The sequence below is a fragment of the Lolium perenne genome, chromosome 6 (genome assembly GCF_019359855.2).
Source record: "Lolium perenne isolate Kyuss_39 chromosome 6, Kyuss_2.0, whole genome shotgun sequence".
In the NCBI taxonomy this organism is placed as follows: domain Eukaryota; kingdom Viridiplantae; phylum Streptophyta; class Magnoliopsida; order Poales; family Poaceae; genus Lolium; species Lolium perenne.
Window position 1 is genome coordinate 143,884,447 of NC_067249.2, and position 22,442 is coordinate 143,906,888.

The window sequence follows — 22,442 nt, forward strand, 5'->3', positions numbered from 1 at the left end:
CGATCACTAAGTCATCGTTGAATATGTGGGAGCCATTATGGATCTCCAGATCCCGCTATTGGTTATTGGTCGGAGAGAAGTCTCAACCATGTCTACAGAGTTCGTGAACCGTAGGGTGACACACTTAAGGTTTGATGTCGTTTTAAGTAGATATGGAAATATGGAATGGAGTTCGAAGTTTTGTTCGGAGTCTCGGATGGGATCCAGGACATCACGAGGAGGTCCGGAATGGTCCGGAGAATAAGATTCATATATAGGAAGTCATTTTCTAGGTTCGAAAATGATCCGGTATTTTCTCTGGAAGGTTCTAGAAGAGTCCGGAAGAAATCAACATGGAAGGTGGAGTCCCAGAGGGACTCCACCCACCTTGGCCGGCCAGCCTAAGGGAGGAGGAGTCCCAAGTGGACTCCTCCACATGGTGGCCGGCCACCCCACCAAGGAAAGGGGGGAGTCCCACTCCCCCTAGGTTTGGTCACATGGAAGGTTTATGTTGGGGTCTTATTCGGAGACTTTGACCTAAACCTTGGGGCTTCCACCTATATATAGAGGAGAGGAGAGGGGCTGGCCGGCTACATCAAGACCACCATGGCCGCACCCCCCAAGAGCCCCCTCTCCCAGAAACCCTAGCGGTTCCCTCCTCCCTCTCTCTCCCACATAGCTTAGGCGAAGCTCTGTCGGAGATCTCCACCACCACCGCCACCACGCCATCGTGCTGCCGGGATTCCGAGGAGGATCTACTACTTCCGCTGCCCGCTGGAACGGGGAGAAGGACGTCATCATCAACACCGAACGTGTGACCGAGTACGGAGGTGCTGCCCTATTGTGGCACCGTCAAGATCTTCTACGCGCTTTTGAAAGCGGCAAGTGATCGTCTACCGCAGCAACGAGAGCCTCCTCTTGTAGGCTTTGGAAATCTTCAAGGGTTAGTCTCGTTCATCCCCTTGTTGCTCCCATCTTCTAGATTGAATCTTGGCTTGGATTGCGTTCTCGCGGTAGGAAAATTTTTGTTTTCTATGCAACGAATCCCTACAGTGGTATCAGAGCCGTGTCTATGCATAGATGGTTGCACGAGTAGAACACAATTGTTTTGTGGGTGTTGATGCTTTGTTGTCTTTAGTTCGAGTACTTTGCATCTTTGTGGCATGGTGGGATGAAGCGGCTCGGGCTAACTTTACATGACCGCGTTCATGAGACTTGCTCCACGTTCGACATGCAACTTGTATTGCATAAGTGGCTTTGCGGGTGTCTATCTCTCCCACCATAGTGAAGATTCAATTTACTCTTTCTATTGACAACACTAGTATCACCGTTGTGGTTCATGTTCGTAGGTAGATTAGATCTTACTCGAAAACCCTAAACCACGTAAAATATGCAAACCAAATTAGAGACGTCTAACTTGTTTTTGCAGGGGTTTGGTGATGTGATATGGCCATAATGTGATGATGAATATGTATGAGATGATCATTATTGTATTGTGGCAACCGGCAGGAGCCTTATGGTTGTCTTTAAATTTCATGTTGAGTAGTTTTTCAAAGTAGTTGTAATAGTTGCTACATGAGGTGAACAACCATGAAGACGGCGCCATGGACCTTGACGCTACACCGACGATGATGGAGATCATGCCCGTTGATGATGGAGATCATGTTCGTGCTTTGGAGATAAAGATCGAAGGCGCAAAGACTAAAGGGCCATATCATATCACATATGAATTGCATGTGATGTTAATCCTTTATGCATCTTATTTTGCTTAGAACGCGACGGTAGCATTATAAGATGATTCCTCACATTAATATCAAGATAATAAAGTGTTCTCCCCTCGTATGCACCATTGCACAGTTCGTCGTTTCGAAGCATCTCATGATGATCGGATGTGATAGACTCAACGTTCACATACAACGGGTGTAAGCCATGTTACACACGCGGAATACTTGGGTTTGCTTGACGAGCCTAGCATGTACAGACATGGCCTCGGGACAACGGAAACCGAAAGGTTGAACACGAGTCATATGGATGATATGATCAACATGTTGATGTTCACTATTGAAGCTACATCATCTCACGTGATGATCGGTTTTGGTGTAGTGGATTTGGATCGTGTACCACTTAACAACTATGAGGGATGTTGTATTAAGTGGGAGTTCATTAGTAATTAGATTAAAACATGAACTAATTATCATGAACATAGTCTGAGTAGTATTTTGAATTAATTTTGTAGTATTGGCATCCGTTTTTCTACCATGCGCTAGTCTTGTTATTGAGATAGAAATATTGTTAAAATCTGACAAGAAACTTTACGGATTGGTACCGTATTGTTAAAGAATCATGAAATGATTAAGTCCTATTGCAAACTTTTAGTAAACCTCACATTGTTGATTCAGAGAGTTATGGTTTCAATTAGTACCTAAAGTTATCTTGTCTCCGTGAAACTTGAAGTTCAAATCTGTTTGAAAAATAAGGAGCTGAAAATTTAGTTTTCAGAAATAATCAAGGTATGAGATATATATGATATCTAAGACCTTATTGCAAGATGATAGAATATAATTTGGTGAGACTACATAAACTCATAAGTTTTATGGGAATGTACGAAGGTTGAAGACGCAAGGCGTCCCAATCCTCCAACTATTGGGGCACTAACGATATTCGCATATCCATGAAGTGATCGTCCTTAGTATGCACCGTTGCTAAGACTCATCATTTCGAATACTGAGGTATAGATTCTACGTGTACATACAACGGTTGCAAGCCAGATTTGCACATACGAATACTGAGGTTAAACTTTACGAGCCTAGCATGTACAGACATGGTCTCGGAAAGTCATCATGATATGATGAATAAAATTATGAGTGAAATTGTTCATTATATTAAAAAGTTACTAATAGTGAAATCTGAAACACTTGTCATATGATGATCAACTTCAAAGTAAGAACCTCAAGGTTATTGGTATTTGACCAACAAACCTAGAAGTTATTGAAGGTGGAGTGTTTTCTGAATAATGAGGAAAGCTAAAAGAGAAACTACAAAAGATATTTTGGCAGAAAGAAAAGAAAAGACTAGAAAGTCTAGCTCAGGTGTATATACATGATATACATGTTATGGTTGTATTCCTAGTTTGGTCACACAATGAAATTCTTGGCTATTTGTACCATATTGGTTGGTATGAAGTGTCATACAAAACAACGCAATACAAGAATACAATGGCCTAAGTGACTGACAAGGAATATGATAGGAATGCACGTCTGGAACAAAAATAAAGTGTTATTATGTTCGTCGTTGGCATTCTATCTAGCCCTTAGAATTTATAATAAAGAACTTAATAATTGTTATTTTGCTCTGGTCAAATAAAAACAATGAGTTGTTCAAATTATGACATTACTCCATGTACGATGGATAAGTTATTATAAATCTTAATGGTGAAACACATATACATAATACTGACGCTAAAATGCCATAAGGCAAATGATTTGAATTCCACTTATTTGTGGAACCGCCATTTAGGTCATATTAGAGAGGAACGCATGAAAGAACTCCATGCAAATGGATTTTTGGAGTCATTCGATTTTTGAATCGTTTGGCGCTTGCAAATCTTTTTCTAAAGAGAATGACTGAAATACCGTTCATAGGCCAAGAGTTGAACGGGCAACTAACTTAGTGAAAAAATACATGATGATGTATGTGGTTCACTGGTCATAGGTGTGTGCGGGAGATTCTTCTACTTCGTGAAAACTTCCAACAATGAATTGAGTATATATATGTGGATATATTCGATAAGGAAGAAGTTTGAAACATTTGAATGGATTCAAATAAATTTCAGCATGAGGTGGAAATCATCGTAATAGAAAAGTCAAATATCTATGATTGGATCATAGTGGAAATATTTGAATTACGAGTTTTAGCGAACATCTAAGAGAGTTATGAAATTGTTCTACAACTCACGTTTCTTGGAGTATCATAGTGATGATGGAGTATCTGAGAGATGTATCCAAACCTTGTTGGGTCAATGATGAGATAAAATATTGATGCTATTATATTTTTGTGGATTATGCTTTAGTGACTACCACTTTTACACTAAATAGAGCATCATCATGATCCGTTGAAATGACACCAGACAAGTTATGGCATGGGTATAAACCTTAATAGTCCTTTCTTTAAATTTTGGTCTAAGAGTTTACAACCAAAATCGGATGAATGTCTTTGTTGGTTATCCCAAAGAATTGATTGGGAATTCTTTTCACTATGAAGTAAAAGACAAAAGTGTTTGTTAATGTTACTTGCTTATTTCCAAGAAATTTTTTCTAGTGAAGTATTTGAGTGGGAGGACAATAGAACTTGATAAGGTTTATGAACCTGAGCATAATGATCAGAGTAGCGCAGCATCGGAAATTGATTCCGGAAGCGGCCACGACGATCATGGCTTCCATGACTACAAAGTGTTTTAGCCATGGAGATCGAAGTACTTATTGAACAATGTAGGTATGGTTTACTTTGTGATCAAATAAATGATTTCTGGACAAAGGATTGATTTTGAACAATGATAAACCAACTACAAACAAAGAAGTTATGATGGGCCCTGACTCCGTTAAAATGGCTATACGCCATGAAATCCAAGATAGATGAATACTTTTTGAAAGTAAACGGATCTATAAAATTGATGGACTTGGATGGAATATGCTTGAATAAGCTCGACTTGTCGAAAAGTTGTTTACGACAAAGTTCAAAGAGTTGACTACGATAAGATTAGATCTTCCGTAGCAATGCTTATAGTCTATGTGGATTATTCTAGTAATCGCTACATATTTCTTTCATTAGATATGATAGTAGGATGGCAAAATACATTACTTAACAGAAGGGTGTATTAAAGGTGTATACAAGATACAACCAATTGTTTTGCTAGTCCGTGGAATACTAGATAGGAATACGAACTTCAATTGAATGAAGTAAGTATCACGGAGTTGGAATCTTCACCGGATGAAATAGTCAAAGAGTTTTTGATTTCATCAGAAACGATGAAGAGGCTTGCATTTGCAAGAAATTAAGTGGGAGCGCTGAGACATATTTATAATACTTTATGTAGATACATATAGTTGGTTATAAATGATGTAATTATATACTTGATTATAAAAGGTTTCATTGAGAATTAACTTCAATGAAAGGATATGGACTGAAACATATTTAGTGTCAAGATCTATGAAGATAGATTAAGACACATAATAAGTTTAAGTCAAAGTACATAAAATGGATATTGAAGTAGTTCAATATAGAAATATTAAGAAAATGTTCTTGTCATGTGAAGGTTTAACAAGACTTGAGTGTATCTGACACTCAATAAGTAAAAACACATGAGTGATTATAGATCACGAATAATATGTACACAATCAGATGTCCTGTGTTCTAAAAAGTTAGGAGCATATACCAGAATGATACATGTGATGATCAATGGACAAACAGTACGAATATCCCTGTGTGCTTTAGAAGAACCAAGGATATATATATAGTTTTGTATGGGGTAATGACAAACAAATCACTGTAAGGTGTTGCACCGATATTTGTTTGGTCACATATAAAATTAATTTCAAATCTCAATTAGGCTAAGTGTTGATTAAAAGGTACCACAATGCTAGATTTAGAAGAGTTCTAGAATATTGTGACGGATTCTACAAAAGAAGGCAGAGTATGTCATTGTTTTGACAATTATAGAGGATGATAAGTCAAGAGGTTCTTTGAGAACTTGGTGTAGTTCCGATAGTGTCAGAACTTTGAAGCTATATTGTGTATGACAATATTAGTGACATATTTCAGACCGCGGAACTAAGGTTCCACCAGAAGACCAAACATATTTAATGCCGACTCATTTGGAAAATGAGTGATGCGTGAAGACGCTAATGAATTGCAAAATACATACGTTTCTGAGTGTGTCAGAATCGTTGACTAAAACCTCTCCCGTGAGCAAAACATGATAAAGCAGCAGAAGGCCAAGGTGTTATATCTTTACAAATGAAAACTAGATTATTGACTCTAGTGCAAGTGGGAGACTGTTGGAGATATGCCCAAGAGGCAATAATAAAATGGTTATTATAATATATCTTTGTGTTTATGATAATGTTTACATACCATGCTATAATTGTATTAACCGAAACATTGATACATGTGTGTTATGTGAACAACAAAGAGTCCCTAGTAAGCCTCTTGTATAACTAGCTTGTTGATTAATAGATGATCATGGTTTCGTGATCATGAACATTGGATGTTATTAATAACAAGATTATATCATTATATGAATGATGTAATGGACACACCCAATTAAGCGTAGCATAAGATCACGTCATTAAGTTATTTGCTATAAGCTTTCGATACATAGTTACCTAGTCCTTTCGACCATGAGATCATGTAAATCACTTATACCGGAAAGGTACTTTGATTACATCAAACGCCACTGCGTAAATGGGTGGTTATAAAGGTGGGATTAAGTATCCGGAAAGTATGAGTTGAGGCATATGGATCAACAGTGGGATTTGTCCATCCCGATGACGGATAGATATACTCTGGGCCCTCTCGGTGGAATGTCGTCTAAATAACTTGCAAGCATATGAATGGTTCATAAGAGACCACATACCACGGTACGAGTAAAGAGTACTTGTCAGGAGATGAGGTTGAACAAGGTATAGAGATACCGATGATCAAACCTTGGACAAGTAAAATATCGCGTGACAAAGGGAATTGGTATCGTATGTCAATGGTTCATTCGATCACTAAGTCATCGTTGAATATGTGGGAGCCATTATGGATCTCCAGATCCCGCTATTGGTTATTGGTCGGAGAGAAGTCTCAACCATGTCTACATAGTTCGCGAACCGTAGGGTGACACACTTAAGGTTTGATGTCGTTTTAAGTAGATATGGAAATATGGAATGGAGTTCGAAGTTTTGTTCGGAGTCTCGGATGGGATCCAGGACATCACGAGGAGGTCCGGAATGGTCCGGAGAATAAGATTCATATATAGGAAGTCATTTTCTAGGTTTGAAAATGATCCGGTATTTTCTCTGGAAGGTTCTAGAAGGTTCTAGAAGAGTCCGGAAGAAATCAGCATGGAAGGTGGAGTCCCAGAGGCACTCCACCCACCTTGGCCGGCCAGCCTAAGGGAGGAGGAGTCCCAAGTGGGCTCCTCCACATGGTGGCCGGCCACCCCACCAAGGAAAGGGGGGAGTCCCACTCCCCCTAGGTTTGGTCACATGGAAGGTTTATGTTGGGGTCTTATTCGGAGACTTTGACCTAAACCTTGGGGCTTCCACCTATATATAGAGGAGAGGAGAGGGGCTGGCCGGCTACATCAAGACCACCATGTCCGCACCCCCCAAGAGCCCCCTCTCCCAGAAACCCTAGCGGTTCCCTCCTCCCTCTCTCTCCCACATAGCTTAGGCGAAGCTCTATCGGAGATCTCCACCACCACCGCCACCACGTCGTCGTGCTGCCGGGATTCCGAGGAGGATCTACTACTTCCGCTGCCCGCTGGAACGGGGAGAAGGACGTCGTCATCAACACCGAACGTGTGACCGAGTACGGAGGTGCTGCCCGATTGTGGCACCGTCAAGATCTTCTACGCGCTTTTGAAAGCGGCAAGTGATCGTCTACCGCAGCAACGAGAGCCTCCTCTTGTAGGCTTTGGAAATCTTCAAGGGTTAGTCTCGTTCATCCCCTCGTTGCTCCCATCTTCTAGATTGCATCTTGGCTTGGATTGCGTTCTCGCAGTAGGAATTTTTTTGTTTTATATGCAACGAATCCCTACATTATGGACAAAGGATTGTTTTTGAACAATGATAAACCAACTACATACAAAGAAGTTATGATGGGCCCTGAATCCGTTAAAATGGCTATGCGCCATGAAATCCAAGATAGATGAATACTTTTTGAAAGTAAATAGATCTATAAAATTGATGGACTTGGATGAAATATCCTTGAAGAAGCACGACTTGTCGAAAAGTTGTTTACGACAAAGTTCAAAGAGTTGACTACGATAAGATTAGATCTTCCGTAGCAATGCTTATAGTCTATGTGGATTAATCTAGTAATTGCTACATATTTCTTTTATGAGATATGATAGTAGGATGGCAGAAATACATTCCTTATCAGAAGTATGTATGAAGGATGTATACTATATACAAACCAAAGAGTTTTGCTAGTCCGTGAAATACTAGATAAGTATACAAACTTCAATTGGATGAAGTGAGTATCGCGGAGTTGGAATCTTCACCGGATGAAATAGTCAAAGAGTTTTTAATTTCATCAGAAATGATGAAGATGCTTGCATTTGCAAGAAATTAAGTGGGAGCGCTGAGACATATTTATAATACTTTATGTAGATGACATATCGTTGATTATAAATGATGTAATTATATACTTGATGTGAATAAAAGGTTTCATTGAGAATTAACTTCAAATGAAAGAATATGGACTGAAACATATTTAGTGTCAAGATCTATGTAGATAGATTGAAACACGTAATAAGTTTAAGTCAAAGTACATATAATGAATATTGAAGTAGTTCAATATAAAAATATTAAGAAGGTGTTCTTTTCCATGTGAAGGTTTAACAAGACTTGAGTGTATTTGACACTCAATGAGTAAAAACACATGAGTGATTATAGATCACGTATAATATGTACACAATCAGATGTCTTGTGCTCTAAAGTGTTATGAGCATGTACCAGAATGATTCAGGTGATGATCATTGGACGACAGTATGAATATCCTTGAGTACTTTAGAAGAACCAAGGATATATATAATTTTGTATGGGGTAATGACAAACAAATCGTTGTAAAGTGTTGTTTAAAAGGTAGCACAATGCTAGATTTAGAAGAGTTCTAAATATTGTGACGGATTCTACAAACGAAGGCAGAGTATGTCATTGTTTTGACAATGACTGAGGTTGTTTAAGTCAAGTAGTTCTTTGAGAACTTGGTGTAGTTCCGATAGTGCCAGAACTTTGAAGCTATATTGTGTGTGACAATATTAGTGACGTATTTCAGACCGCGGAATTAAGGTTCCACCAGAAGACCGAACATATACGATTAATGCCGACTCGTTTGGAAAATGAGTGATGCGTTGAGACGCAAATGAATTGCAAAATACATACGTTTCTGAGCGTGTCAGATCCATTGACTAAAACTTCTCCCGTGAGCAAAACATGATAAAGCACCAGAAGGCCAGAGTGTTATATCTTTCCAAATGTAAACTAGATTATTGACTCTAGTGCAAGTGGGAGACTGTTGGAGATATGCCCAAGAGGCAATAATAAAGTGGTTATTATATATCTTTGTGTTTATGATAAATGTTTGCATACCATGCTATAATTGTATTAACCGAAACATTGATACATGTGTGTTATGTAAACAACAAGGAGTCCCTAGTAAGCCTCTTGTATAACTAGCTTGTTGATTAATAGATGATCATGGTTTCGTGATCATGAACATTGGATGTTATTAATAACAAGGTTATGTCATTAGATGAATGATATAATGGACACACATCCAAATAAGCGTAGCATAAGTGCTGGAAATAAGCCCAAGAGGCAATAATAAAATGGTTATTATAATATATCTTTGTGTTTATGATAATATTTGCATACCATGCTATAATTGTATTAACCGAAACATTGATACATGTGTGTTATGTAAACAACAAGGAATCCCTAGTAAGCCTCTTGTATAACTGGCTTGTTGATTAATAGATGATCATAGTTTCATGATCATGAACATAGGATGTTATTAATAACAAGGTTATGTCATTATGTGAATGATGTAATGGACACACCCAATTAAGCCTAGCATAAAGATCACGTCATTAAGTTCATTTGCTATAAGCTTTCGATACATAGTTACCTAGTCCTTTCGACCATGAGATCATATAAATCACTTATGCCGTAAGGGTACTTTGATTACATCAAACGCCACTGCATAAATGGGTGGTTATAAAGGTGGGATTAGGTATTCAGAAAGTATGAGTTGAGGCATATGGATCAACAGTGGGATTTGTCCATCCCGATGACGGATAGATATACTCTGGGCCCTCTCGGTGGAATGTCGTCTAATTAGCTTGCAAGCATATGAATGGTTCATAAGAGATGACATATCACGGTACAAGTAAAGAGTACTTGTCGGAGACGAGGTTGAACGAGGTATAGAGATACCAATGATCAAACCTCGGACAAGCAAAATATCGCGTGACAAAGGGAATCGGTATCGTATGTAAATGGTTTAATCGATCACTAAGTCATCGTTGAATATGTGGGAGCCATTATGGATCTCTAGATCCCGCTATTGGTTATTGGTCGGAGAGTGGTCACAACCATGTCTGCATAGTTCGCGAACCGTAGGGTGACACACTTAAGGTTTGATGTCGTTTAAGTAGATATGGAATATGGAATGGAGTTCGAAGTTTTGTTCGGGGTCTCGGATTGGATCCAGGACATCACGAGGAGTTTCGGAATGGTCCGGAGAATAAGATTCATGTATAGGAAGTCATTTTCCAAGTTTGAAAATGATCCGTGCATTTATGGAAGGTTCTAGAAGGTTCTAGAAAAGTTCGGAAGAAATCACCATGGAAGGAGGAGTCCCAGGTGGACTCCACCTGGCATGGCCGGCCAACCCTAAGGGGGAGGAGTCCCAGGTGGACTCTGATGCGTGCAATCGACACGTCCGTTGGGAACCCCAAGAGGAAGGTGTGATGCAGACAGTAGCAAGTTTTCCCTCAGAAAGAAACCAAGGTTTATCGGACCAGGAGGAGCCAAGAAGCACGTTGAAGGTTGATGGCGGCGGGATGTAGTGCGGCGCAACACCAGGGATTCCGGCGCCAACGTGGAACCTGCACAACACAACCAAAGTACTTTGCCCCAACGAAACAGTGAGGTTGTCAATCTCACCGGCTTGCTGTAACAAAGGATTAGATGTATAGTGTGGATGATGATTGTTTGCAGAAAATAGTAAAGAACAAATATTGCAGTAGATTGTATTCGATGTAAAGAATAGGATCGGGGTCCACAGTTCACTAGAGGTGTCCCTCCCATAAGATAAATAGCATGTTGGGTGAACAAATTACAGTCGGGCAATTGAGAAATAGAGAGGGCATGACAATGCACATACATGATATGATAAGTATAGTGAGATTTAATTGGGCATTACGACAAAGTACATAGACCGCTATCCAGCATGCATCTATGCCTAAAAAGTCCACCTTCAGGTTATCATCCGAACCCCTTCCAGTATTAAGTTGCAAACAACAGACAATCGCATTAAGTATGGTGCGTAATGTAATCAATAACTACATCCTCGGACATAGCATCAATGTTTTATCCCTAGTGGCAACAGCACATCCACAACCTTAGAACTTTCTCATCCGTCCTGCATTTAATGGAGGCATGAACCCACTATCGAGCATAAATACTCCCTCTTGGAGTTAAGAGTAAAAACTTGGCCAGAGCCTCTACTAATAACGGAGAGCATGAAAGATCATAAACAACACATAGGTAATAGATTGATAATCAACATAACATAGTATTCTCTATCCATCGGATCCCGACAAACACAACATATAGCATTACAGATAGATGATCTTGATCATGTTAGGCAGCTCACAAGATCCAACAATGAAGCACATAAGGAGAAGACGACCATCTAGCTACTGCTATGGACCCATAGTCCAGGGGTGAACTACTCACTCATCACTCCGGAGGCGACCATGGCGGTGAAGAGTCCTCCGGGAGATGATTCCCCTCTCCGGCAGGGTGCCGGAGGCGATCTCCTGAATCCCCCGAGATGGGATTGGCGAAGGCGGCGTCTCAGTAAGGTTTTCCGTATCGTGGCTCTCGGTACTGGGGGTTTCGCGACGGAGGCTTTAAGTAGGCGGAAGGGCGGAGTCGGAAGAGTCACGGGGGCCCCACACGCTAGGGCCGCGCGGGCCCCCTCTAGGCCGCGCCGCCCTAGTGTGGCGGCGCCCCGTGGCCCCACTTCGTCTCCCCTCCGGTCTTCTGGAAGCTTCGTGTAAAAATAGGCCCCTGGGCGTTGATTTCGTCCAATTCCGAGAATATTTCCTTTGTAGGATTTCTGAAACCAAAAACAGCAGAAAACAGCAACTGGCTCTTCGGCATCTCGTTAATAGGTTAGTGCCGGAAAATGCATAAATATGACATAAAGTATGCATAAAACATGTAGATATCATCAATAATGTGGCATGGAACATAAGAAATTATCGATACGTCGGAGACGTATCAGCATCCCCAAGCTTAGTTCCTGCTCGTCCCGAGCAGGTAAACGATAACAAAGATAATTTCTGGAGTGACATGCCATCATAACCTTGATCATACTATTGTAAGCATATGTAATGAATGCAGCGATCAAAACAACGGTAATGACATGAGTAAACAAATGAATCATAAAGCAACGACTTTTCATGAATAGTACTTCAAGACAAGCATCAATAAGTCTTGCATAAGAGTTAACTCATAAAGCAATAAATCAAAGTAAAGGTATTGAAGCAACACAGAGGAAGATTAAGTTTCAGCGGTTGCTTTCAACTTATAACATGTATATCTCATGGATAGTGTCAATGTAAAGTAATATAACAAGTGCAATATGCAAGTATGTAGGAATCAATGCACAGTTCACACAAGTGTTTGCTTCTTGAGGTGGAGAGAAATAGGTGAACTGACTCAACATAAAAGTAAAAGAAAGGTCCTTCAAAGAGGAAAGCATCGATTGCTATATTTGTGCTAGAGCTTTTATTTTGAAAACATGAAACAATTTTGTCAACGGTAGTAATAAAGCATATGTATCACGTAAATTATATCTTACAAGTTGCAAGCCTCATGCATAGTATACTAGTAGTGCCCGCACCTTGTCCTAATTAGCTTGGATTAACACGGATTATCATTGCATGACATATGTTTCAACCAAGTGTCACAAAGGGGTACCTCTATGCCGCCTGTACAAGGGTCTAAGGAGAAAGTTCGCATTGGATTTCTCGCTTTTGATCATTCTTCAACTTAGACACCCATACCGGGACAACATAGACAACAGATAATGGACTCCTCTTTTAATGCTTAAGCATTCAACAGTTAATATTCTCATAAGAGATTGAGGTTTTATGTCCAAACTGAAACTTCCACCATGATTCATGGCTTTAGTTAGCGGCCCAATGTTCTTCTCTAACAGTATGCATACTCAAACCATTTGATTGTGAAAACCGCCCTTACTTCAGACAAGACGAACATGCATAGCAACTCACATGATATTCAACAAAGAGTAGTTGATGGCGTCCCCAGGAGCATGGTTATCGCACAACAAGCAACTTAATAAGAGATAAAGTGCATAAGTACATATTCAATACCACAATAGTTTTTAAGGCTATTTTGTCCCATGAGCTATATATTGCAAAGGCGAATGATGGAAATTTAAAGGTAGCACCCAAGCAATTTACTTTGGAATGGCGGAGAAATACCATGTAGTAGGTAGGTATGGTGGACACAAATGGCATAGTGGTTGGCTCAAGGATTTTGGATGCATGAGAAGTATTCCCTCTCGATACAAGGTTTAGGCTAGCAAGGTTATTTGAAACAAACACAAGGATGAACCGGTGCAGCAAAACTCACATAAAAGACATATTGTAAACATTATAAGACTCTACACCGTCTTCCTTGTTGTTCAAAACTCAATACTAGAAATTATCTAGACTTTAGAGAGACCAAATATGCAAACCAAATTTTAGCAAGCTCTATGTATTTCTTCATTAATGGGTGCAAAGTATATGATGCAAGAGCTTAAACATGAGCACAACAATTGCCAAGTATCAAATTATTCAAGACATTTTAGAATTACTACATGTAGCATTTCCCGATTCCAACCATATAACAATTTAACAAAGAAGATTCAACCTTCGCCATGAATACTATGAGTAAAGCCTAAGGACATATTTGTCCATATGCAACAGCGGAGCGTGTCTCTCTCCCACACAATGAATGCTAGGATCCATTTTATTCAAACAAAAACAAAAACAAAAACAAACCGACGCTCCAAGCAAAGCACATAAGATGTGATGGAATAAAAATATAGTTTCAGGGGAGGAACCTGATAATGTTGTCGATGAAGAAGAGGATGCCTTGGGCATTCCCAAGCTTAGACGCTTGAGTCTTCTTAAAATATACAGGGGTGAACCACCGGGGCATCCCCAAGCTTAGAGCTTTCACTCTCCTTGATCATATTGCATCATTTCCCTCTCTTGATCCTTGAAAACTTCCTCCACACCAAACTCAAAACAACTCATTAGAGGGTTAGTGCACAATAAAAATTTACATGTTCAGAGGTGACATAATCATTCTTAACACTTCTGGACATTGCACAAGCTACTGGACATTAATGGAACAAAGAAATTCATCCAACATATTAAAAGAGGCAATGCGAAATAAAAGGCAGAATCTGTCAAAACAGAACAGTTCGTAAAGACGAATTTTAAAGTGGCACCAGACTTGCTCAAATGAAAATGCCCAAATTGAATGAAAGTTGCGTACATATCTGAGGATCACTCACGTAAATTGGCATAATTTGCTGAGTTACCTACAGAGAATTAGGCCCAGATTCGTGACAGCAAAGAAATCTGTTTCTGCGCAGTAATCCAAATCTAGTATGAACCATACTATCAACGACTTTACTTGGCACAACAATGCACAAAACTAAGATAAGGAGAGGTTGCTACAGTAGTAAACAACTTCCAAGATTTAAATATAAAATAAAACTACTGTAGTAAAAATATGGGTTGTCTCCCATAAGCGCTTTTCTTTAACGCCTTTCAGCTAGGCGCAGAAAGTGTAAATCAAGTGTTATCAAGAGATGAAGCATCGACATTCTTACCAGGGGTGTTGGGAGTTGCCTCAACAATGCATGTTATCTTATCTATGTAAGTTTCAGAGGCTCCCTTTTCATTACTCTTAGGCTTGCTATTCTCATTAAACAAATTTTCAGGAACAATCCAATCATAATTCTTTTCTAGTGCCTCGAACATTCCTGCGAGCTTGCAAGGTATTGATGTCTTAATATCCCCTACATCATTAATATTATTAGTGTACTTTATTCTATCAATATCCATCTTTTCAAGGGTACTAGCAAATTTGGTGCAAGAACCAAGCATCTTATATTTGATAAAGACTTTTCTAGCCTCTCTTGCTACACCACCAAATTCCTTAAGAAGGGTTTCTAAAACAAAATCTTTATTTTCCCCTTCTTCCATATCGCCAAGTGTGAGAAACATGTGTTGGATTATAGGATTAAGATTAACAAATTTAGTTTCCAACATGTGAACTAAAGAAGCGGCAGCAATTTCATAAGTAGGAGCAAGTTCTACCAAGTGTCTATCTTCAAAATCTTCAGTGGTACTAACATGAGTGAAAAAATCTTCTATATTATCTCTCCCAATTATAGACCCACGTCCTACCGGTATGTCTTTTAGAGTGTACTTAGGAGGAAACATGATGAAATAAACAAAAGGTAAATAAAGTAAATGCAAGTAACTAATTTTTTTTGTGTTTTTGATATGGAGAACAAGACAGTAAATAAAGTAAAGCTAGTAACTAATTTTTTTGTGTTTTGATATAATGCAGCAAACAAAGTAGTAAATAAAATAAAGCAAGACAAAAACAAAGTAAAGAGATTGGAAGTGGAGACTCCCCTTGCAGCGTGTCTTGATCTCCCCGGCAACAGCGCCAGAAAATGTGCTTCGTTGCCGGGATCCGGTGTGTGAGTGCCGTTTACCTTTCCTCCCCGGCAACGGCGCCAGAAAATGTGCTTGATGCGTGCAATCGACATGTCCGTTGGGAACCCCAAGAGGAAGGTGTGATGTAGACAGTAGCAAGTTTTCCCTCAGAAAGAAACCAAGGTTTATTGAACCAGGAGGAGCCAAGAAGCACGTTGAAGGTTGATGGCGGCGGGATGTAGTGCGGCGCAACACCAGGGATTCCGGCGCCAACGTGGAACCTGCACAACACAACCAAAGTACTTTGCCCCAACGAAACAGTGAGGTTGTCAATCTCACCGGCTTGCTGTAACAAAGGATTAGATGTATAGTGTGGATGATGATTGTTTGCAGAAAATAGTAAAGAACAAATATTGCAGTAGATTGTATTCGATGTAAAGAATAGGACCGGGGTCCACAGTTCACTAGATGTGTCTCTCCCATAAGATAAATAGCATGTTGGGTGAACAAATTATAGTCGGGCAATTGACAAATAGAGAGGGCATGACAATGCACATACATGATATGAAGTATAGTGAGATTTAATTGGGCATTACGACAAAGTACATAGACCGCTATCCAGCATGCATCTATGCCTAAAAAGTCCACCTTCAGGTTATCATCCGAACCCCTTCCAGTATTAAGTTGCAAACAACAGACAATTGCATTAAGTATGGTGCGTAATGTAATCAATAACTACATCCTCGGACATAGCATCAATGTTTTATCCCTAGTGGCAACAAAGACATCCACAACCTTAGAACTTTCTCACACGTCCTGCATTTAATGGAGGCATGAACCCACTATCGAGCATAAATACTCCCTCTTGGAGTTAAGAGTAAAAACTTGGCCAGAGCCTCTACTAATAACGGAGAGCATGCAAGATCATAAACAACACATAGGTAATAGATTGATAATCAACATAACATAGTATTCTCTATCCATCGGATCCCGACAAACACAACATATAGCATTACAGATAGATGATCTTGATCATGTTAGGCAGCTCACAAGATCCAACAATGAAGCACATAAGGAGAAGACGACCATCTAGCTACTGCTATGGACCCATAGTCCAGGGGTGAACTACTCACTCATCACACCGGAGGCGACCATGGCGGTGAAGAGTCCTCCGGGAGATGATTCCCTTCTCCGGCAGGGTGCCGGAGGCGATCTCCTGAATCCCCCGAGATGGGATTGGCAGCGGCGGCGTCTCAGTAAGGTTTTCCGTATCGTGGCTCTCGGTACTGGGGGTTTCGCGACGGAGGCTTTAAGTAGGCGGAAGGGCGGAGTCGGAAGAGTCACGGGGGCCCCACACGCTAGGGCCGCGCGGGTCCCCTCTAGGCCGCGCCGCCCTAGTGTGGCGGCGCCCCGTGGCCCCACTTTGTCTCCCCTCCGGTCTTCTGGAAGCTTCGTGTAAAAATAGGCCCCTGGGCGTTGATTTCGTCCAATTCCGAGAATATTTCCTTTGTAGGATTTCTGAAACCAAAAACAGCAGAAAACAGCAACTGGCTCTTCGGCATCTCGTTAATAGTACTACAAGAAAAGTTCTGATAGACAACGTCTCAAAATCGTCTGCTAAGGGGTATTTTTCATCGCCTATGGGCCTAACCCGACGATATGGGTTCTGTTGTGGAAACTGCGTCAGGCAAAGTCCTACGACGATTTTTTCGGTCCGTCGCGCTTGGGCGCCCTTCCGCCACGGAAAATCGGACCATTGCGCAAGTGTTTCCGGGAGCCCGTTGACTGCTGACGTCATGCAAACTGCCAGTTAACGGCGTTAACCGGCTGAAACCCCGTGGTAGATGGTAGGCCCACACGTGGCCTGCCACGTCTTAAGCGGGCCGGCCCATTAAGTTTGCGGGCCGAGCCAGCTGACTTAGTTTGACCGGTCAACTATATAGCTGGGCTGGTCCATTAGTTACGTGGGCCGGGCCTAACCTCTAAGGTTGACTGGTCAAAACTTTAATGGGCCGGCCCACTAAGCATGTGGGCCGGGCCGAATGCACTCGTTTGACCGGTCAACAGGCAAAAGGGCCGGCCCACAAGACACGTGGGACCCACTTTCCTGTTATCGGGCCGGCCCATTTACCTAGTGGGGTCCACCTTAAAACAACTAGGCCGACCCAAGAAGTTATTGGGCCGGCCCAATTAGCATGTGGGTCCCACTTTCCTGCTATCGGGCCGGCCCATTTAGTATGTGGGGTCCACAATAGATCAAATGGGCTGGCCCAACAAGAAAGTGGGCCGGGCCAAAAACACAGGTGGGTCCCACTTTCCTGTTAAAGGGCCGGCCCATTTAGTATGTGGGGTCCACCATATAGCAAGTGGGCCGGCCCAACAAGATAGTGGGCCGGGCCAAAAACACAGGTGGGTCCCAATTTCCAGTTAAAGGGCCGGCCCATTTAGTACGTGGGGTGCACCATATAGCAATTGGGCTGGCCCAACAAGATAGTGGGCCAGGCCAAAAACACAGGTGGGTCCCACTTTCCTGTTAAAGGGCCGGCCCATTTAGTATGTGGGGTCCACCATATAGCAAGTGGGCCGGCCTAGCAAGATAGTGGGCCCGGCCAAAAACACAGGTGGGTCCCACTTTCCTGTTGAAGGGCCGGCCCATTTAGTATGTGGGGTCCACAATATAGCAAGTGGGCTGGCCCAACAAGATAGTGGGCCGGCCCAATAAGCTGGTGGGGCCCACTTCCCTGTTAACGGGCCGGCCCAATAAGTAGGTGGGCCGACCCAAAATGAAAGTGGGTCCCGCACTACTGTAAGTGGGCCGGCCCAATCAGTTGTAGGGCCCTGGTTGTTTGACTAGTCAACTTGCATTAAATTTCATGAGCCTAAAATCTGGTATCAATGATACACACAATTACATACACAAATAAAATAACTAGGAAAATTACAAGGCAATTAATGTGCCCAAATAAAAAAATCACATAGAATCATTGAGGACTTCTATTAGCATCATCAATAACACGTTGACATTTGGCAATCGCCTTGATTGAATCTTGTGTACTCTTGGTCAACATATCAGCTACAGATCTTAAAGCAGCAATACCATGTCTTTTATAAAGTACAGCCTTGAGATATTTACTGTTTGATGAAAGGAATGGTCTAGGTTGACGGCTATGAGAGGATGCATCAGAAGAAAGATCAGAACTTTTTGTGGGCCTCTCTTCTGATGAAGATTGCTTCCTCAGAACTGCATTCTGATAATAATGCAAAAAGAGTTAAACGATGAACTATGCAAACATGTATTAAGCATTGTCGATATGAGATAGTCACAAGTACTAAGCACAGACTTACATTATATCGTTGCATAGGCTCACCCCGGAACCTTTTTTGTGCTCTATCTTCTACTAAGGACTTCTTCATTACACCTGCATTCTAGTAATATTGCAACATAGTTACAACAGTGAACTATTCAAACATTTATTATGCAATGTAGATGTAAGATAATAACAAGTTGCATAAATAAGACAATGTATGGAACTTGTACTAAGCACAGACTTACATCATAATGTTGCACAGGGTCGCTTTGGCGACTATCTTCTAATGATGACTGCTTCATTAAAACTGCATTCTGGTAATATTGCAAACATAGTTACAACAATTAACTATTCAAACATGTATTACGCAATGTAGAGATCAGATAACAAAGATGTAGCGTAAATAAGCACAAGATAAGATAAGATGCATGTACTAAGCACATACTGGCTCGCTGCAGGTCCTTCTCTTGCGTGCACTAGTCGTGGTCGACATGCCTGTCATTTTAGGTTCAGCCATCAAGTGAAATGCTAATCCTCCTGCTCCATTGTCCTTAATCTGTGTTTAGATATCACATTTAAGACCAAGTCAGCTGGTTTCAAATAACAAAAAACTTGAGCTGCCAAATGAATAAGCCAATATTTACCAGATATCAGATTAAAACCAACTATATGTTGCTTTTCATGAGATACGAATTTCAGACATTCAGATTTAGAGTAGGGTAATGCCAAGGTTTTCCACATAAAGTAAACTGGCATTAAGAATGACCAAATGTCAGGTTCAAATCACCTTCGTAGTTGCTCCAAGACAAGCATATCAAATAGGCAGAAACATAGTAAAACATGAATGGCATTGCTATGGCAGGGTTCCAAGTGTTAATCTCTTGCATAAGGAACAATGCATATAGGTTATAGATAATGACGGAAGTAAACTGCCAAAATTACCAACCAAGAACTCAGATTCCAACCTTCCCTAGCGTCCCCGCTGTTAATGTTGGATATTCTAATAAGTGGTTCGCATGATCAATCCCTAGGAAAAATAACATTGACAGGTTAGTCTACGATAATACAAAGACCAGACATGCACGCAGCAATAACTATACAAGTTGTGCGACAGGAGCATTCATGGAAAAAAATAGCTATAAGCTAAAGACGAGGTATAAGAGCAAGCAGATTGAAAATGCACATAGCATGATTATAAAAGCAGTGTGAGAATAGCAGGCACGAGAAAACAGCTAGTGGCTAGCGGTGAGCTAATGACGTGGTATAAGAACAACCAGATTGGAAATGCCCATAGCATGACTATAAAAGGAATAGCATGCAGTACAAAAACAGTTGGCAGCAAATGAATGGGTATAAGGCTATAAGTATGTGGATGCACACAGGTGTCAGTAGAATGAACAGGATGGTAGCGACCGGATAATGCTTTTGTACTGTACAATATTTAAACGAACTTCATGCGAAGTAACAAATAAAGAAAGTTAATGGCATATGAGATCTGCAAATAACTACACAAAACATGGCTAAAGAAACACCGCGATCTAACGGGCCAGCGTACTAACCAAGCTGCAGCGGGGTGGACGGGGGCGGCAACTTGCATTCCAGCGGCGGCGAACGCGGGAGACGATGAGTCGACCCTGTTTCAGTAGAAGCGGGCGTTAGTGAAGCAGATCTGGTTGGCTGGCAAGGGATTCGGTGAAGTTGATACAGCCGGTGCGCCGAGCTAGTCGGTGGAATAGATCGGCTTCTGTGGAGGGGGGCCGCGGTGAAGTAGACCCGGTTCCGTTGGAGAGGATCCGGTGCGTCGACAGGAAAAGGCGTTGATTGCTATGATGTGGATGAGGTCGGCGGTGAAGCAGATCCGTCGGTGGCGAGGTCGGCGTTGAAGCAGATCCGTCGGTGGCGAGGTCGGCGGTGAAGCAGATCCATCGGTGGCGAGGGCGACGGGGGAGCGGATCAGGTGGGTGGACAGCCAACACGATAAGGCTACGCTGTGGAGGAGTATGCCGGCGGCGAAGCAGATCTAGTACTGTAGAGAGTCAGAGCTTTGGCGTGTGAGAGTATTTTTGAGCTAATGGGGGCGAATGGTTGGTGGGTGGGTGTGGGCCTGTGATACGTCTCCAACGTATCGATAATTTCTTATGTTCCATGCCACATTATTGATGTTATCTACATGTTTTATGCACACTTTATGTCATATTCGTGCATTTTCTGGAACTAACCTATTAACAAGATGCCGAAGTGCCAGTTGCTGTTTTCTGCTGTTTTTGGTTTCAGAAATCCTAGTAACGAAATATTCTCGGAATTGGACGAAATCAACGCCCAGGGTCCTATTTTGCCACGAAGCTTCCAGAAGTCCGAAGAGGAGACGAAGTGGGGCCACGAGGCGCCCAAACCCTAGGGCGGCGCGGCCCCCCCTTTGGCCGCGCGGCCCTATGGTGTGGGGCCCTCGTGTGGCCCCTGACCTGCCCTTCCGCCTACTTAAAGCCTCCGTCGCGAAACCCCCAGTACCGAGAGCCACGATACGGAAAACCTTCCAGAGACGCCGCCATCGCCGATCCCATCTCGGGGGATCCAGGAGATCGCCTCCGGCACCCTGCCGGAGAGGGGATTCATCTCCCGGAGGACTCTACGCCGCCATGGTCGCCTCCGGAGTGATGAGTGAGTAGTCTACCCCTGGACTATGGGTCCATAGCAGTAGCTAGATGGTTGTCTTCTCCCCATTGTGCTTCATTGTCGGATCTTGTGAGCTGCCTAACATGATCAAGATCATCTATCTGTAATTCTATATGTTGCGTTTGTTGGGATCCGATGAATACAGAATACTTGTTATGTTGATTATCAAAGTTATGTCTATGTGTTGTTTATGATCTTGCATGCTCTCCGTTATTAGTAGATGCTCTGGCCAAGTTGATGCTAGTAACTCCAAGAGGGAGTATTTATGCTCGATAGTGGGTTCATGTCTCCGTGAATCTGGAGGGGTGACAAGAACCTCTAAGGTTATGGATGTGCTGTTGCCACTAGGGATAAAACATTGGTGCTATGTTCAAGGATGTAGTCACTAATTACATTACGCGCAATACTTAATGCAATTGTCTGTTGTTAGCAACTTAATACTGGAGGGGGTTCGGATGATAACCTGAAGGTGGACTTTTTAGGCATAGATGCATGCTGGATAGCGGTCTATGTACTTTGTCGTAATGCCCAATTAAATCTCACAATACTCATCATAATATGTATGTGCATGGTCATGCCCTCTTTATTTGTCAATTGCCCAACTGTAATTTGTTCACCCAACATGCTGTTTATCTTATGGGAGAGACACCTCTAGTGAACTGTGGACCCCGGTCCAATTCTCTATACTGAAATACAATCTACTACAATCTTTGTTCTACCTGTTTCTGCAA

General features: G+C 41.7%; 1 protein-coding gene across 1 annotated transcript in view; it reads right to left on the reverse strand.

Moving 5' to 3' along the window:
* LOC127309534 (uncharacterized) overlaps positions 1-22,442 on the reverse strand; it is a 69,761-nt gene that overhangs the window by 5,615 nt on the left and 41,704 nt on the right. The window contains exons 2-5 of the mRNA XM_071822292.1: positions 20,598-20,782; positions 20,004-20,065; positions 19,484-19,594; positions 19,284-19,352 (exon numbers count right to left, since the gene is read on the reverse strand). Of these exons, the coding sequence (XP_071678393.1) occupies positions 19,284-19,352; positions 19,484-19,594; positions 20,004-20,065; positions 20,598-20,782 (427 nt within the window). The remainder of the gene's footprint in view (positions 1-19,283; positions 19,353-19,483; positions 19,595-20,003; positions 20,066-20,597; positions 20,783-22,442) is intronic.